The sequence below is a fragment of the Dama dama genome, chromosome 5 (assembly GCF_033118175.1).
Source record: "Dama dama isolate Ldn47 chromosome 5, ASM3311817v1, whole genome shotgun sequence".
NCBI lineage: Eukaryota > Metazoa > Chordata > Mammalia > Artiodactyla > Cervidae > Dama > Dama dama.
The window spans coordinates 93450415-93468748 of NC_083685.1; the positions used below are offsets into that span (position 1 = coordinate 93450415).

An 18334-nucleotide genomic window follows, 5' to 3' on the forward strand; every position below is an offset into this window, starting at 1 on the left:
GTCGCCTGGGGAAGGTGGGAAGGCTAATGACTCATTACCCCGGCAATTAGTCACATCACCGAGGAGCTCGGTCCCCTGCAGGACTGGTGCCACCTGCTGCCACTCTGGTTCCTGTTCCTCTCTGCTTTTCTCCTGCTCTGAACGGGCACTGTCACCCCGGGAAGCAGTCACCGCCTTCCTCCAGGTGTGGGCGTGTAGCTGCAGCAGGACCAAGAGGCTAGGACTAAAGGGTCACTCATCTGTGCTCCCTACCCCAGGGCTACGTAGGACCTCCAGGGACCTACCACAGAGGGGAGCATGTGACCCCAAAGCGAAGATTCCCCCACATGCCTCATACATACATGACACCTGTAGATACACCTGTCTGCAGACACACATGCTCACAGATGTATGAATATGGCAGGAGGGAAAGGCTGCGTCTCCCAGGCCTGAACTCCTAGGAGAGGGCGAGGGCGCTAACTTCCCCTCCCCTAGGACCACTTTCACTGAGCTGGCCGGCTTCCAGGTTGGCCCTAGGGACACTCTAAACTTCTCAACCTCAGTGCAAGAGACGGCCAAACCAAACTTACAGGACAGCAGTGACCATAACAGTGAAGGCAGAAATGAGATGACAGCCATTGCTTTCAGTGGTTATTTCCGAAGTGCAGGTTTCTTTCTTTTTAAGATGCAGGTTGGTTTTTTTTTTTTAAAGATAGTTTCTTTATTTGTTTTTGGCTGTGCTGGGTCTTCATTGCCGCACCGGCTTCTCTCTGGTTGCGGCGAACAGAGGCTACTGTCTCATTGTGGTGTGTGGGCTTCTCACTGCGGTGGCTCCTCTTGTTTCGGAGCACGGGCTTGGGACCTGCTGGCTTCAGTAGCTGCAGCTCCCAGGCTCTAGAACACAGGCTCAGTAGTTGTGGTTCACGGGCTTAGTTGCTCTGAGGCATGTGGGATCTTCCCGAATCGGGGATTGAACCCACCTGTGTGTCCTGCATTGGCAGGCAGATTCTTTACCACTAGCGCCACCTGGGACGCCCACCTCCAGCCCAGGAGGCAAGGGGAGACCTCCTCCCACCTGTGAGCCCTCACCCCCAACACACCTGGAGGAGGTGAAAGGGGCTCAGCCCAGGTTTGGGGCCCTGGCTCCTCCTCCCATCTCTGCCACTTTGTGATGCGAACCAGCCCTCTTCCCCTTTCAGAGCCTTTCCTTCCTCAGCTATAAAACTATCAGCTTGGCCCCAGTCACGGCCAAGCCCCTCCTCCCCCTGTACCTCCACACTAATTTCTTTTTAGCATCTTTTTGTGCCCAGGGCAGCTCCCCACCCTCCCCCACCATGCCCTTCTTTGCTTCCCGTGGAGTCTGTCTGCTGTAAGCAGCGTCCAGACAGAGAGAGTAGGCCTAGCCCCTAAAAACATGAATGAATGAAGGGAAGCCCTCCCTGCATGGGAAGGAGAAATCTCTCACTCCTGCAGGGCTCATTAATAATTCAGAGCCGCTGTCAGGTCTGATCTCTGCAGTGGCTTCATCAATATTTCAGCTCCTTCTCCAGAGCCTCGTTCCTTAGCAACCGCATCATTGGTGCTCTCCAGGAGGGCTGCCAGGCTGTGTGCTCCCCTCGTCCCCTGTCCTGGGGGTGCTGTCTGCGCTTGCCCTCGTGGGCAGGGGTGGAGTCACCCATGCCAACCCATCCTGGCAGCTTTGTCCTCAGAGCCTCAGGACAATGCCACATACAGGAGGCATGACACACCAGGCCAGGTGGCAGGAGGGGACGGGGATGGAGTGGCATCTCAAAGCCCCCAAGGGTCCACTCTGGGCGGGCAGGGGCAGGGGCACGGGCGGGAGCACTTTGGAAGGAGGTCGGGGTGTATCTCCGTGGCCTGCCTAAGCCTGAACCGCACCCCCCAGTCCTCACCTCTGTGCTCCCCACGGGTATGAGGGAGGGGGTGTTCTCCCTCGCCCCGTCTTGCCTAGGCTCAGTTGCCGTCCCCTCTGTGGCCCAGGTGCGGTGGAGGCTTGCCTCCTGCATCAGCTGAGGCGCCGCACTGCCGGCTTCCTGCGCAGTGACAAGATGGCAGCCCTGTTCACCAAGGTGGGGAAGACGTGCCTGGTGGCTGGGGAGGTTTGCCGCAAGGTACAGGAGCTGCAGCAGCAGGTGGACGGCAGGTGAGCCTGGGCCGCCACTCATCCCACTTCCGAGGGCCTCTCAGGTGAGGGCCCAGACTAAGGGTGGCGGTGGGGGGGTGGCCCTTTCATCTCCAACCCCTCCTCCTGGTCAGTCCTCTGGGTTCTCGTCTTGTGGCATCAGACTCGGCTCCCAGAGCCACCAGTCTGCATTGCGGCTTGCCCCCCGCGCCCTCATACTCCTGGAGCCCATCCCTCTCTTTGCAGGAAACCCTTGGCAGGCAACCAGGAGACCCTGCGGAGACAGGGCTCCGCCAGCGGGAAGGCCCCAGCCCTCAGCCTGCAGGCCCTGAAGCACATTTGGGTGCGCACGGCGCTGATCGAGAAAGTGCTGGACAAGGTCGTGCAGTACCTGGTGGAGAACTGCAGGTGACTGCCCTTCCTGAGCGCCCCCTCCCTACCCCAGTCCCCGTGCCTGACTGCCCACCATCGTCTGTAGGCATGTGCCATTCACTGTAGCGCCCTGAAAGTACGGACCGCTCCAGGCCACCCACAAAGCTCAGCCCTTGTATACTTGTTGCTGCTTGATGACTGGACAGGGATTAGGTCCTTGTGGGGACGTGTCTCCTTGGTGAGCTTGATGGCCCTGGAAGGAGGCCCAGAGCCCTGCGGTCACCCTGTCTGTCTCTTTCCTGGCAGCAAGTACTACGAGAAGGAGGCGTTACTGGCTGACCCTGTGTTTGGCCCCATCTTGGCCTCTCTTCTAGGTAAGCCTGGGATCAGAGAGGCCTGTGCTGGCCCACAGTGGGGGCTCCGGGGCAGGTGCCAAGGGGCCACCCCCGAGCTGGTGTTCCCTGTCTCCACAGTGGGACCCTGTGCCTTGGAGTATACCAAGCTCAAGACAGCCGACCACTACTGGACCGACCCCTCTGCTGATGAGCTGGTCCAGAGACACCGTATCCGGGGTCCCCCGCATCGCCAGGACTCCCCCGCAAAGCGCCCAGCCCTAGGAGTAGGTGTCCCTCTTCTCACCCCGTGCTCACCCAGGATGGGCCCCCGGGCCTGTGGCGAGGGCAGCCAGCCTCTGTGCTCCTGGCAGATTCAGGTGGTAGCGGCCAGCCCGGGAGAGCCTTCCCTGCACTGGCCCTTACATAGATGCCAGGAGCACAGAGCTGGTCCGAGGCTGAGGGCAATCTGGGGACAGGAAGGAGCCTCGGGGTCCTTGGACCCCACGCCAACCTCCCCAGACCAGGGGCCGAGGCGTGACTTTGTGCGCAGATCCGAAAGCGACACTCAAGCGGCAGTGCGCCGGAGGACAGGCTCGCCGCCTGCGCCCGCGAGTACGTGGAGTCGCTGCACCAGAACTCCAGGGCCCGGCTGCTCTACGGCAAGAACAACGTGCTGGTGCAGCCGGTAGGGGAGCCGAACGCCCCCCACCTCTCCCTCCTCCCGAGGGGCCCAGACCTCCAGCCACATTCAGCCCTTCCTTCAGAGGCTTCATTTCACACGCCTCACGCCCAACCTTGAGCTGTCACGAGCCAGGATGGCATCGGCTCCGGCCCACTGAGACCAGGCCTTCCGGGGGCAGGAACAGCAGCCAACAGGGAGGGGGACTACCCAGATACATCTGAGAGCCAAGAGGCTCCCGGGGCAGAGGTGGTGGCCCCAGCCAGGCAGGGGACGGAGGTGCCCACATCTGCAGGTGGCACATGACGCCCCTGCTTCCTCCCGGTCCCCAGGCCCAGACCCTGTGATTGGCCCGGCCTGGCCTCCCCTGAACCCACCTGGAGCTCCTCTTCCACAGGCCATCCCGGAGCCTCTCAGGCCCTCATCTTCCCTGTCCTCTGTGTGTCTCCTGTCCGTAGAAGGAGGACATGGAGGCCGTCCCTGGCTACCTCTCTCTGCACCAGTCTGCAGAGAGCCTCACTCTGAAGTGGACCCCCAACCAGCTCATGAACGGGACTCTGGGGGACTCTGAATTGGAAAAGAGGTGAGGGCTTTGAGACCCCCTCCCAGGAGCCAGGGAAGAGAGTGGGGGCTTGTTCCCTGGCGGGGAGGGCATGGAGAGACCCAGCCTGCTCCAGGGTGCAGGCCTCACTTCTTACCCGATGCCAAGAATTGCAGGGAGAGGCTGCCTGGAGAGGTTCCTGGAATGTCTCAGACAGAGCCAGGCCTGGGCACGGAGAGGCTTGTCTGAGCCAAGTTCTGGGCATCTGCGACTGCCAGGCTCTCTGCTACGAGGACAGCACAGGGCCCCGGGGGACACGGCTGGCCGAGGTCGCTTCTCAGCCACAGTCACGCTATCCTCTGGATAGTCTCTCGGCATCTCGGCGGGGTGGCAGGTCTCAGGGCACAGTGACACCGACCTGATTCCTCCGCAGCGTCTACTGGGACTACGCCCTGGTCGTGCCCTTTAGTCAGATCGTCTGCATCCACTGCCACCAGCAAAGTGAGCCTCGCCTGTGCTGGGTGCAGGGGTGAGGGGGGAGAGGCCGCGTGGCCCACGGACCTCCTGTCCCCCTCCCGCCGCCCCCTGGCTCCGCGCCCTCCCCTTAGCCTCACTGGCACACGTTTACCCCCAGAGAGCGGTGGCACGCTCGTGCTGGTGAGCCAGGACGGCATCCAGAGGCCCCCGCTGCACTTCCCGCAAGGGGGCCACCTGCTGTCCTTCCTGTCCTGCCTGGAGAATGGCCTTCTTCCTCGAGGGCAGCTGGAGCCCCCACTCTGGACCCAGCAGGGGAAGGTATCTCCAGGCGAGGGGAGGTAGGGACTGGGTTCTCTCCCACCCCCCCCAACCCCAGTCCCCCATCCTTCTCCACATGGAGCTCTTTGCAGCAGCATGGGGGTCTCCTGCATCAGACCCCACCCAGGGCAGGCTGACCACCCACCCCACCCCACCCCTACAGGGGAAGGTGTTCCCCAGGCTACGGAAGCGCAGCAGCCTGCGGTCCGTGGACGCGGAGGACATGAGCACGGGGCAAGCGACCGACTACGTGTTCCGGATAATCTACCCTGGCCACAGACACGAGCACAGTGAGTGTCTCAAACCTCACTCAGGAGGAAGAGAGAGGCGAGCTCCGGGTGGGGGGTGCAGTGTCACCTGGGGCCGGGGTTGGGGGCGGCCGGCAGGGCCCACTGCCCGGGCCGGGGTGACCCAGGCAGGTTGTTGCTCAGCCTCGCATGGGACCTGTCCCCCCACAAACCATGCCCCTGAGAAGTAGCCTCTTGTCTATCTAGCTATCTTCTTCACACTTTGTAACCTCAGGTCTCTTGGCGCAGAAGTCACTGTTCAGTATTCTCTTGGCCATCCTTTCATGCCCTGCCCCAGGGGAAAAAGCATGGCTAGACTAGAAATAGAAGGTGGGGAGCTCTCCGTTTCGCCTCAGCCTGCTGCCTGACCCCCATAGGGAAGCCTGGGTGCAGGATCAGTGCTGCCTTGTGGACGATTTGTGGGTGCAGATTGTTCCCTGACTCTGCTCTAGCCAGGCTCCTCCCCCAACCTGCTACTGATGTGGGGGCAATAGTGGGAGTCGGGGGCATCTAGGGTGAGGTTTGGAGCTACAAGGGGCCTCTGGAGGCCAGGAGTTGAAAGTCGGCTTGGCTCTCATGGGCCCCGCCCCGCCCAAATGTGACCCCTCTGGGCCCCTGGGGGCTGAGCCACAAGCATCTACCGACCTCCAAGCTCCCTCTCTGCTCAGAGCACCGCTGTGAGCATCACCAACACGGGAGCACCGGGTACAAGCATTGCCCACGGGCCTCTCCTGGCCAGACACGCTGAGCTTGGGGGTAAGGTCAGGGAATGCTCCAGACCACAGCATGCATTGCCAGCCAGACCACCTGCTCCCGAGATGCGCTAACTCGTGCCAACAAGTTGTTGACCAGTGGTCCCTGTATTAGTGGACAGACTGTGCAGACTGCAAACACATAGCCTCGTCACAGCGCAAGTTCCCGACCAGTGTGGAGGGCAGGAGGTGTGGGGCCCCTCGCCTCCCAGATGTGCCTGCCGAGGAGGAGACGCAGCTTTGGCCAGCCGTGTTTGCCGACCTGGCACTTAATCTCGGGCTCTTGCTCAGCTCAGCTGTTGCAGCTTCCACTTGCCCTCTTCAAGTCTTGTCGCTTCCCAGTTGCGGTCACCTCAAGGAGCAGAAGCCCAGTAGGGTGACTCATGACTCAGGCTCTTCGTGAGCAGCTCCGGAAAGGCCTGAGAAGGTTGGGTTTTCAGTTTGAAGAGGGGGATTTTAGAGTGACCTTCAGATGTGGTTCAGCCTGACCATGACACAAGATGAAGAATGATGGGGATCCATCTGCCAACAGTCATGCCCGGCCTCGGCCGTGCAGGGCCGGGGAGCCCCTGTCTTTCACTACCCTGACCGCCCCCATCAGTTCTCTCTCTTCTGTTCTTCCTAGAGAGGGCATCCTTTAAGAGTAAGCTCTGTAGCTGCCTCCCAGCCCTCACTTTCTTCCATCCTTTCCCCAGTAACTCATCAAAAGGCTCTCCGGTCCCCTCTTCCACGCCCTGCAGGCTCAAGGCGACCCCAGACTCCGTAAGGAGGGAGTCCGGACCCTCCTGCCCTGGGACCAGGGTCCTCACGCCTCTGCGTCTCTGCTGTTCTCTTTGAGCAGTCACTATTAACTACCACCACCTAGCGGCCAGCCGCGCGGCCTCGGTGGACGATGATGAGGAAGAGGAGGATAAACTACACGCGATGCTCTCAATGATCTGCTCGCGGAACCTCACAGCTCCCAATCCGATGAAAGGTTTTTATCCCTCCCCGTCTCCCTGATCCACCCCTTCCTCCCGCCCCGTCCCAATCCCCTGGGCCCACCTGCCACCCACCGCAGGGGCTCAGATGGCAGTGTTGGCATTACGGGACTTGTACCTAGGAGGCAGATCAGGGAGGGTGGAAGGAGGCGCCAGCCAGAGGGACAAGGACCACAGGCAGCCGGCTCTGAGTTCCCCATTGAACCTGTGAGGGGAGGCCTCCCACCCGAGAGGGAAGAGATTAGAGACTCCCTGGTGGGAAGTCTGATTATCTGGTTCCCTCCTGGGAATGAATGGCTCTCTGAGCCCTGTTCCCGCTCAGGGGGTGGATCATGCTGATAAACCCAAGACAGTGTCTCTTTCTCTCCCACTGTCTGGAAAGACGGCCCGTGCCTCTGACTCCAGACTTAACGTAAACAGGGCAGAAGAGCAGGCCCCTCCTCTGCAGGCCTAGGGGCTGGACAGCTCATGGGAACAGGAGTACCCTGTGGTCAGGGGAGGGGTTGGGGCCACCATGGAGAGACCCAGGGCTCAGTTGACCCAGCTAACACTTTAGCATGAAATCTAGAAATATCTGTGCCAAAGATATCAGATAGCTGTGTTCCCGCCCTCAGGGACCTGAGTCCAGGGTTGCAAAGACCCCTTTACTGGAAATTACAGGACAGTGCCCACAGCTTCTCTGGTCACCAGTCTCTTGGCGCAGAGCTTGACTGGTGGAGAGGCACTGGCCGGGGGACCAGTGAGGCCCAGGTCACGTGAGATTGGTTCTGAAGGGCTGAGGCCCCCTCTCTCAGATCTGAGGGGAAGCGTTCCCATGCCACAGATTCATTTCTTTCTTCTTTTTTTCATTAAAAATATATATTGTGTCCACGTAGGAGCTAGTGGAAAAATCTTCATCTCTATCTCTTTTCTATACTCTGTACGTGTGCTAAGTCACTTCAGTCATGCCCGACCACAGCCCGCCAGGCTCCTCTGTCCATGGGGATTCCCCAGGCAAGAACACTAGAGTGGGTTGCCATGCCGTGCTCCAAGGGATCTTCCTGACTCAGGGATTGAACCCAAGACTCATGTCTCCTTCATTGGCAGGCAGGTTCTTTACCACTAGCCCCACCTGGGAAGCCCTTTCTGTTCTCCAAGAATGACCAATTAAATATATAATCCCCAACATTTTAGGAGATGAGGGTGGTGTTTATACAAGTAGGAGAAGAAACTTAGGACAATCCAAAAAAAAAAAACAACTTAGGACAATCCATTGTCCAGGATGAAAGTCAGCCCGTCTCTATTCCATCAGACCTTAATGCAGACATAGAACCCTTTGATTCTGTTGCCCTGATGCAGGGGGCTTGATTGCTATTCATGGTCACATTCACCTGCAGACAGCATAGCCAGAGCTTTGAGGTCAATAGATTTCTATGAAACACACACACACACACAGTTTGTGAGGCAGATTATTACAAAAATATCTTCGAGTTTGTTTATGCCTCCTTGTATCCACTTGAACAATTCCCTACCATTCTTTTTATTTATTTGTTTTTATTTTTTAAACCATTTACGATGTTGTGTTACTTTCAGGTACACGGCAAAGTGATTCAGTTTTATATATGAATACATTCTCTTTCAGATTAGTTCCCATTATAGGTTATTGTAAGATATTGACTGTAGTCCCCTGTGCTATATTGTAGGTCCTTGTTTATCTATTTTACACATAGTAATATATTTATATGTTAATCCCAAACTCCTAATTTATCTCGCCCCCCCAGCCACAGAGTAATTCCTTCTCCCCTTTCCCTGCCCCTACACAGGGAATGTGGGGCTCCCCTCATAGCTCAGTTGGTAAAGAATCCGCCTGCAATGCAGGAGACACTGGTTCAATTCCTGGGTCAGGAAGATCCACTGGAAAAGGGATAGGCTACCCACTCCAGTATTCTTGGGCTTCCCTTGTGGCTCAGCTGGTAAAAAATGCACCTGCGATGCGGGAGACCTGAGTTCAATCCCTGGGTTGGGAAGATCCCCTGGAGAAGGGAAAGGCTACCCACTCCAGTGTTCTGGCCTGGAGAATCCCATGGACTGTATAGTCCATGGGGTCACAAGAGTCGGACATGACTGAGCGACTTTCACTTCCACTTTCACAGAGGGTATTCAGGAATACGCAACACCACCCTCATATAAAAGTCTACCAAAGAATCCAGTTCCTGAGCTTGGCCACCACGCCTGTAAAGGGCAACCAAGTCCATGGCCTCGAACACACCTAGCACACCCTCCGCCCAGCCTGCCAGCTGCCCCCTTGGCCACCACATCCCTGCCCTTGTGCCTTCCCCCTCTCCCAGCCCTGCAGGGGGACCCCCCCCCCAGGCCAGCCGGTAGGACCCGGGGGAGCCTCACCCCCACGCTGACCGCCTGCACTTGGCCTGCCACTTGGACTTGCCTTGCAGACCCGTGCTTGGTGCTCGTGCTCATTTCCAGGTTCGCAGACTTGGAGCAGCGTGGGAAGGCTAAGTGAGGAGAGTCGGGAGCCCCTTCTCACCCCACAAATGGTAGTCAGGCTGAAGGCTGGGAGTCCCAGTAGAGCCCCTGTTTGGTGGTCGTGGAGATGAGGAAGCCATCCCTGGATGCTCTGAGAACCGAGGCCTCCGGGGTCAGAGAAACTCAGAGGGTCCAGGGGCCTCCTGGGCTTGTCTGAGCATCCTCCTGAGGAACTCAGGGGTCAGGCTCACCCAGTGTACAGCCCCGACCCCCGCCCTTGAGAAGGGGGAGGAGGTGTGTGAGCTGTGTTACCAGGTGGCTGGGGGGATGGTATGGGAGCCCCACCTCCACTCCAGTCCATAATGACAACACTGTTGAGTCCGTTCTGCTAGCCGTTGCTTTCCAGGCCTGCAACATGCTTGACTTGTGCATGTGAATCAAGTGGCGGGGGTCCAGACCCTCCCCTCCCTCCCCCCCCCTCCCCCCCCCCCCGGCTGCCTCCCCACCGAGCAGAGATGCTGTTCACTCTAATTCTGCTCCAGGCCAGGCACCTTTCACTCGGAATCTTAGGGGCTGTGGGGTTCAACCACTCTAATTGTTTCGCTTCAAACTTTCCTCATGCTCGGAGGAGAGAGTCAAGAGTCAAAGCTGGCCCAGCAGACCCTCCCTGTCTAGCCTGCTGCCCCTTGCCCAGTCACTCCAGGGCTCTGGCTGTTTGCACTGGGTTAATTCAGAGATGCAGTGTTCAATGCTGGCTGGCTCAGCTCCTTCCTGGAGAATTAAGGTGAAGAGCATTGACCCAGGACACTTCCCTTGGTTGGGCCCTGCTTTCTGGGCATGAGTTCGTTTTCCTGTGTGCCCACCGTCTACACCTGGCACCCCCTACTCCGCCTACCCACCTGCTGCTGCCTGCTGCCTACCTGGCTGGGCCCTCTGCCACCCCTCCCCTGCCTCCCCCCACCACGGGCCTCCCTCCTGCCTGCCTGCTGCAGGGACCTGATCTGGGCTCCTGCCCCATCCCACCTGCATTTGTCCCCTCCTCCTTCTTCCCAGAATCTCAGGCATGGCTTGCAACCCCTCCCTCCCAGAGCCGCAGCCCCCCCCTGCCCCCACACCCAGTGTGTTCCCTTAATTTGCCTCCGGGTGGAGCTGAAGGGCCAGATATCAAAAAAATCCCAGCTATGGATCTGGAAAGAGAGCCCCCGGGGCCCAGAGAGGGCCACCTCTGAGGGGACTGGAGGGGGTCAGCTTAGTCCTGCCCGCCAGAGCACGCCCAGAGCTGGAGTCTGCCCCAGACTCACAGCAGCCCAGGGCCCAGGCCGTAATGTGCAGAAAGAAGTCTCTTTATCACACACACACAGAGCACTCTCCCTCCCTCTCTCTCTTTCCTTGTCTTCTTCAGGCTTCTCAGTCCTTTCCCTCCCCCCTGGCGTCTTCTCCTGGTCCTTTTACTTTCTGCCCTCATTCTGCTTCATCTTTGTGGCTCACCGGACCTGCCAGAGTCCCCCGAGTGAGCGGTGCCTGCCCCACATGGGCCCTCTCTGCTCTCAAAGATCTTGAGTTCTGGTTCAGACCAGCTGGGCCGGCTGAGGAGGCTTGGTCTGCGGTGGTGGAAACATGTCCAAGGAGCTGTCTTCCGCAGCACGTTCCTCTGGGTGGCGGAACTATGTGGGAGCTTTGCCCTTCCTGCCAGCTCGCCTGCGTGTGGTGGAGGAGGCCACTGTGCCGAGGGCAGTCAGGCTGGGCAGGTACGGAGAACTCGCCTGCTGCTGAGCTGGCAGCAGGGGCACCTGCCCAGGCAGGGCGCACCGCTCCTCCTTAGCCACTGGCCACCAGGTCTACAGCCCTCAGAGGGATGGGGTCTGTGGACCAGGACTGGTGGCTCAGCAGTCCTTCAGGGACTTTGATCAGTGGAGACTCCTGGCATGGGAAGGTTCCGAGATCGCAGTGTTCCAGGCATCTTCCTGCATATCTGAGAGTTTGCTTAAGAGGACCAGGCTGAATCCTGGCAGGCCAAGCCAGCTGGCAGCATTTCAGAGAGCTCAGGCTTTTCTTGTTCCTTCTCTTTCTTTCTCCTCCCTCTAGAAAAACAAGTGTCTGTCCCATCGCTCATAGCACAACGGGGAGGATAGGCACAGTCATCCATGACTCAGTGAAAGTACCGTATCACGCTCAGAAAGGCCAGGTGGGAAGAGCCAGGCACCCTCTCTCTCTCTCTCCCTCCACCACCTCCATCTCTGGGCTCTGGACCCTGGGTCAGGCAGGCACCACCCCTGTGGTTTTCCACCAAAGGGCGACTTCATGCTGCAGCTCTGGGCACAGAGGTGGGCATGCGGCAGGGTGCTTGGGGGAGGAGACCGGCCAGGCCCTGACTGTGGCCCCCTTCCCACTCTCAGATGCTGGTGACATGATCGAGATGCAGGGCTTTGGGCCCAGCCTGCCGGCCTGGCACCTACAGCCCCTGTGCAGCCAGGCCTCCTGCCTCTCCTGCTCCACCAGCAGCTCCCCGTATGCGCCCCCCAGCCACTGCCGCTGTGTGCCCGACCGGTGAGTGGGCCTGTGTGTCCGAGTGTGTGTGTCAGTTTGGGCCTGTGTCACTTGCCTGACACGGGGTGGCCTTGAGTTGGACACACCTGGGTTCTAATTTCACTTCTGTTCCTCACGTGGCTCTGCCAAGTCACTGAGTCTCTCTGAGCTCCTATGTTTCTGAGCCTCAGTTTCCTCATCTGTGAAATGGGGATAATACCGCCTGTTCCCTAAGGTACCTGTGAGCACTGAATGAGGTATACAACACACGTGAGTGCCCAGAGCGGTGCCTGGCACTGGGCAAGTGCTCGGTATCTGGAGCTCCTCTTCCCAGGTGGACCTGAATCCCGCCGTCAGGCTGACGTCTGAGAATGCTTCAGCAGGTGTCTGGGCGTCTGCCATGTTACCAGCAACACTGTGTGCATGGCATTTGTGAGAGGGCCATGTGCCCACCCTTGATGCTTTCACTGGCTGCTTTTTCACCTGTAACTTCATCCTAACCCTGTTACGCCTATTGACCTTCAGATGGCTCTCTCCATTTTCACACGAGGACACCAAGATGTATTAATGCAAAGTTCGTTGCCCAAGATCCCCGGGGTGGTTGGGGACCAGGCTGGGCCCCCAGCAGCTCTACCCAGAGTAGCTGGCAAGGCCAGGGAGCCCTTGACACGTTCCCGGACTGTAGACCCTGCTCCCTGTACCACCCAAGCTCCTCACCAGCCCCCTGAGCCGGAAGGTCCTCCCTCCTTAGTCCTTCCACCGGAGGAGCAGCCCTGAGTCAGGCTGATCCCACAGGTTGCCCCTCAGGCTGCTATGTGAGAGCATGAAGAGGCAGATCGTGTCCCGGGCCTTCTACGGCTGTGAGTGTGGGGTGAGGTGGGGCCGCCAGGGGAGGGGGCAAGGGCGGGGCGGGCACCGGGACACGGGGTCACAGCCTCCCGACTCCCCCCCGCCCCCCCAGGGCTGGCCTACTGCCGCCACCTGTCCACTGTCCGCACCCACCTGTCGGCGCTGGTGCATCACAGCATCGTCCGGCCCCCGGGGGCCTCGGGGGGCCTCACCAAGGACGTGTGGAGCAAGTATCAAAAGGATGCAAAGGTGCGCGCTCTGGGCTGCCAGGCTCTGGGGTGGCTGGGCAGGAGGCCAAGATGAGAGCCGCCCACAGTGCTCTGCGAGTGGCTGTCACAGACCAAATGGGCGTTTGGGTGAAACGTGGTGCAGGCTCGGAGGTGACGGGCCAGGACGGGTGGCCGTGGAGCACGGGGGTCACGGTGGAGTCTCAGACAACCAGGCCTGTGTGGCCAGGATGGGTGGCCGTGAAGTACAGGGGTCACGGTGGAGTCTCAGACAACCAGGCCTGTGGTCTCCATGGGAAAGAGACCAGACAGGGAGTCTTTTCTGCTTCTGCATGGAGACCCTCTGCATCTCTCCAGGCTCCTTTCCTGCCCTGGAGGGCTTGAAGTAGATCTTCCTCCAGCTCTGGCCTGGGGGGGCGGGGAGGTGCAGGGATGTGATAGTCCCAGAACCATCCCTGGCCCCAGCCCCGGCTCTCCAGTGCATGGGGTCGCCCGGCCGGCCCATACAGTTTTGCCTCCCTGGGTCCCTCAGAACTACAAGGAGCTGGAGCTGCTGCGGCAGGTCTACTACGGAGGCGTGGAGCACGAGATCCGCCAGGACGTCTGGCCATTCCTGCTTGGCCACTACAAGTTTGGCATGAGCAAGAAGGAGATGGAGCAGGTGAGGGGGAGGACGGGGGCACAGGCGGGGAGAGCCAGGCCAGGGGAACCCGGGGAGTGGAGGGGCGCCTCGGAAACCTCGGTCTCTTCCCAGCCCAAAAGATACAGGGCGGCGCCGCCATCCTCCTCCCCGGGCCCGGCCAGAGTCTCCGGCTGTCCCAGGAGGACGGCTGCCGAGGGGGGCCCGGTGCGCCCCTCCCCCCCACGGTCACGCTGTGGTCTGAGCACAGGTGGACACAGTGGTGGCAGCGAGGTACCAGCAGGTGTTGGCGGAGTGGAAGGCCTGCGAGGTGGTGGTGAGGCAGCGGGAGCGGGAGGCTCACCCGGCCACACTCACCAAGTTCTCCTCGGGCAGCAGCATCGACAGCCATGTGCAGCGCCTCGTCCACCGAGACTCCACCATCAGCAATGACGTGAGCCCTACGGGACCTGGGGGCTGGGGCGGGGCCACCAGCTCTGTAGGCCTGACCTCTGGTGCTCGCGGGCAGTGGGGCCCTGGAGCACACGCCTCCACGTGTCCGTGTGTCTCGTTTCCTTGCACTGAAAGATGGGATGACGGTCCGCCTGCTGCCCGTTTGGCGTATTGTGTTCTGTCCTAATGGACTAGCAGAGGAGGGTGGATTTATGGGGAATTAGGGAGGCCCTCCTTCTCTGGGGCTTCCCTGGTGGCTCAGACAGTGAAGAATCTGTCTGCAATGCAGGAGAGGCAGGTGTGATCCCTTGGAGAAGGAAATAGCAGCCCACTCCAGTATTCTTGCCAGGAGAATTCCATGGACAGAGGAGCCTGGCAGTCTGTAGTCCATGTGGTTGCAAAGAGTCAGATACGACTGAGCGACTAATACTTCAACACTTTTCCCTCTTTGTAGAGAGACCTCAAGGCTAGGATTGGGCCTCCCTGGGTTCCAGTCCTAAGTCCACTAGTGACAGGATGAGGGACTTCTCTTCCCATCTCTGGGGCTCGGTGCCCCCTCTCAGCTCCTCTGATTGTAGAGGCTTCTCCTAGAGCTGAGACTGGGGGTGGGTGTGCACTTGGAGCAGTCCCATCTCATTGAGATGGCCATGAGAAGCCAGTTCAGAGCCTGTGTGGTTCTTCCCACATCACCCCTGACTTGTAGGTAAACATCAAGTCCCAGTCTATGGCTGCTGGGCCCAACTAGAACTGAAAAGTTTCAGTTTTCAGGACATTCTTTTATTAACTAATTTTTTTTTTTTCTTTAAGACTGCCTCTTTAGATACTGTATATTCTTGTTACTTAACTCCTATTAACTGAAAACTCAAGTTGGAGCAAGACTTAAAAAGAAATATAACTGCCGAGGCATCCTCTCCTTTCCATGGTCTTTGTTCTGAATCCCATGTTTATGAACAGATTCTCTTTCTGCTTTGGGTTTTGTTAAACCCCGAGTCTGAACCAGTGCCCCAGCTGCTTAGCTTGTGGACACAAGTAGCCTTTCTCGCCGGCACTAACCCAACAGCACTTCGTGCTTCTTGCCCAAAGTGAAAACTCCTTTTAAGCATCCCTTCCCTCCATAGTCCAAATACAAAAATGAGACAGAACCGTCCAGATATGTCTCTTCTTTTCCCTGTGACTTGTCTGTGGGAGTGTGTGGACCGTTTCCCAATCAGTAGAACATGTTTCTTTTTTCCTTCTTCCTTCTCCTCGGCTTATCCTCAGCTAATCTAACTGATGAGGTACATGCTAGAGAGGTTTCCTGCCTTGTTCTACTACTGCACGCTCAGTCCTGAAAATAAGGAAGAACTTGTTTTTCCTAACACCTCCAGCCTGCCACGTCCCCGGGCTGCCCCAGAGGCCACACCACAACACTGTGGAAGCTGTCCCGGCCCGAGGCAGCCCACGACGGCTGTGTTTGTAGAGGCTCACTTACTCACACTGGCCATCGAGTGTCCAGGCCTCTGTCCTCCTTCTTCCCTTCACACTTTTTCTCACCAGCATGAGGCCAGATGGGGCTGGAGATGGTGTTTTCATGTTTTCCCGGAGCCTGGTTGGCTGGGTCGAGGGGTTGGGGTTGTTTGGCACTCCCCCTGGGGAGGCAGTGCTAGGGAGCCATAGGGTGGGAGTGGGGATGTGAGGAGAATTGTGTCCCTCTTGGTTCTGACCCTGGAAGAGAGGCTGAGCTGAGGGTGGTGCAGGAGGGCAGGCATGAGCCCCGCTGTCTTCACGCCCGCCCTGTCCAACAGGTGTTTGTCTCTGTGGATGACCTGGAGCCTCCAAGGCCCCTGGGACCCGAAGACCCCAGACCAGAGGATGAGCCGGGGGCAGAGTCGGGGCCCACAGGCATGGCCATGGTGGAGCAGCAGTCGGTAGAGTTCGACTCTCCAGACTCGGGCCTGCCTTCCTCCCGCAACTACTCCGTGACCTCGGGCATCCAGTCGAGCATAGACGAGGGCCAGATGGGCTTTGAGGAGGAGGACGGTGCTGGGGAGGAAGGCTCCGCCGGGATGGTCCCCGAAGCCCAGGTCTCCGAGCCCCAAGAACCTGGCCAGGAGAAGGCCTCGCGGGCCGGCGAGCTGGAGCCGGGGGAGGAGCTGGCGGCCGTGTGCGCCGCTGCCTACACTGTATGTGCTCGTTCCCCAGGCATTGCTCTCAGCGGCCCCAGAGGCAGGGGACGGCGGGGTGGCCTGGACTGTCCTGGAGGGGAGCACTGGGCCCCTCCCTCAGCAGGCACGCAGGACTCTGTGCTCCGAGGCCTTGGCTCCCTGCCCGTGCTGTATTCCTTTATTCGGACATCACCTCTGGCCCTTGACTTACCCCTGAGGGCCCTCCACTCTTCCAGATAGAATTACTGGACACCGTGGCCTTAAACCTGCATCGCATAGACAAGGACGTGCAGCGATGTGACCGCAACTACTGGTACTTCACACCCCCCAACCTCGAGCGGCTCCGAGACGTCATGTGCAGGTGCCAGTGGGGGCCGGGCTGGGCGGGGGGCGGGGACCCTCCTCTCTGCAACGTTAGGTCCGGCAGTGCCCTGCTCCCCGGCCCTGTGCCTGTCTCGTGATCGGCTCCCTAGTCTGTGTGTCCCCCCCGCCCCCCGTCATTCTTGAGGCCTTTCAGATCTCAGCTTTAACCATGCTTCTCCAGGAAGCCTCAGCTGGTCCCCACCAGCATGTTGGGGGTGGTGATGGCTTGTCCATCTCTCCCCGAGGGCCTGGAGAACAGTGGCTGTGGATGGTTCGGTATAGCACTCCAGTGCTTCAGGGTGGAGGAAAGGCTGACCTCTGGGTAGCCGACTGGTCTAGGGGTCGTCTCCCCAGGAGTCCCTGAGGGGAGGGGAGGACAGTGCACAGCCACAGAGACCCCCTGCTGTTTCAGCTACGTGTGGGAGCATCTGGACGTGGGCTACGTGCAGGGCATGTGTGACCTGCTGGCACCTCTCCTGGTCGTCCTGGACAATGGTGAGGAGAGGGCAGTGGGACTGGGCCTGGGCCGATCCAAGCTGGGGAAAGGAACAGGGGATGGTGTGGTCTGCATGGGGGTGGGGAACGTGAGCCAGCTCTGCTCCCCTCCCTGCCAGCCTCACGCCCACCTCCCCCACAGACCAGCTGGCCTACAGCTGTTTCAGCCACCTCATGAAGAGGATGAGCCAGAACTTCCCCAATGGGGGTGCCATGGACGCCCACTTTGCTAACATGCGCTCCCTTATCCAGGTGAGGTCCGCAGCGAGCGGGGGCGTGTGATGGGGCAGAGCTGGGCTTGTTCATTATCCACGGGAGACTGGGGAGTGCTCCCAAAATGTGTTTTACGTATAAGCTTAGTTTCTTTCATTAAAAAGTAAAAACCAGGAGAAGGAAATGGCAACCCACTCCAGTATTCCTGCCTGGAAAAGTCCATGGACAGAGGGGCCTGGAGGGCTGCTGTCCATGGGGTTACATGACTGAGCACGCCATGCATGAGGGTAGAGGGAGACAGGTTGTAGCAATAAACTGGTAGAACTAAAAAAATAACTAAAAATAAAAACCCAAAACCCCATCATTTTCAACCTTACCAGTTGAGGAGGAGTGTTGGTGTATGAATGCTTATGCTTGTGAGCGTTCTGGCGAGTAGTGTGGTCAATGATGAAATCACCCAGAAAATGGCATCATTCCAAAGAGGACATCCCAGAGAGATGGATGGGGGCCTCAGGGTGCAGCCCTGCCCCGGGAGAGAGACAGGAGGAGCAGATGCAGCTGCCAGGGGGGCACCCGAGGGGCCTGGGGGTGGGGGACACAGGGCGCTGGGGACAGTGCCCACACCTATTCAGTCCAGCGCCCTTTCTCCATTCAAACCAGATCCTGGACTCAGAGCTGTTTGAACTCATGCATCAGAATGGAGACTACACCCACTTCTACTTCTGTTACCGCTGGTTCCTGCTGGATTTTAAGAGAGGTGAGAGGAGGGCTGGAGGGCATGCCTGGGGTCGGGGCAGTGGGACATCTCCAGAGTCACTGGTTCTCAACCCACACCGCAGTGTGGAACCCCTCTGAGGAGCCCAGGTCCTCACCAAGCCCCGGACTTACTAAGTGTGGTGACTTTAAAAGCCATTAGGTGAATCCGCAGTGCAGCCCGGGTTGAAAATCACCCAAAGGCAATGGTTTTCAGAACTGTTTTCAAACCAAGTCCTCCTGAACACCAAAGCCTATAGAAGTAGAGCTACTCTAGTGTGATGTGGCCTCCACGGGAGGCCAGGGTGCAGGAACGACCACGGAGGAGGGCGGGGCTTACCCAGCTCCAGTGGCGCGATTGGTTAG

The 18334-nt window shown here is 58.9% G+C and overlaps 1 protein-coding gene across 2 annotated transcripts in view; it reads left to right on the forward strand.

The window, feature by feature from the left end:
- SGSM2 (small G protein signaling modulator 2) overlaps positions 1–18334 on the forward strand; it is a 36778-nt gene that overhangs the window by 16299 nt on the left and 2145 nt on the right. The window contains exons 3-22 of one of the 2 annotated variants that reach the window (XM_061143094.1): positions 1981–2143; positions 2369–2530; positions 2801–2868; positions 2968–3113; positions 3380–3514; positions 3967–4091; positions 4483–4550; positions 4684–4844; positions 5008–5134; positions 6725–6859; positions 11723–11873; positions 12648–12712; positions 12814–12950; positions 13461–13589; positions 13819–14001; positions 15785–16162; positions 16381–16505; positions 16920–17002; positions 17145–17254; positions 17876–17972. In XM_061143094.1, coding sequence (XP_060999077.1) covers positions 1981–2143; positions 2369–2530; positions 2801–2868; positions 2968–3113; positions 3380–3514; positions 3967–4091; positions 4483–4550; positions 4684–4844; positions 5008–5134; positions 6725–6859; positions 11723–11873; positions 12648–12712; positions 12814–12950; positions 13461–13589; positions 13819–14001; positions 15785–16162; positions 16381–16505; positions 16920–17002; positions 17145–17254; positions 17876–17972 — 2748 coding nt within the window. The remainder of the gene's footprint in view (positions 1–1980; positions 2144–2368; positions 2531–2800; positions 2869–2967; positions 3114–3379; positions 3515–3966; positions 4092–4482; positions 4551–4683; positions 4845–5007; positions 5135–6724; positions 6860–11722; positions 11874–12647; positions 12713–12813; positions 12951–13460; positions 13590–13818; positions 14002–15784; positions 16163–16380; positions 16506–16919; positions 17003–17144; positions 17255–17875; positions 17973–18334) is intronic. The other variant, XM_061143095.1, reaches the window with a different exon arrangement.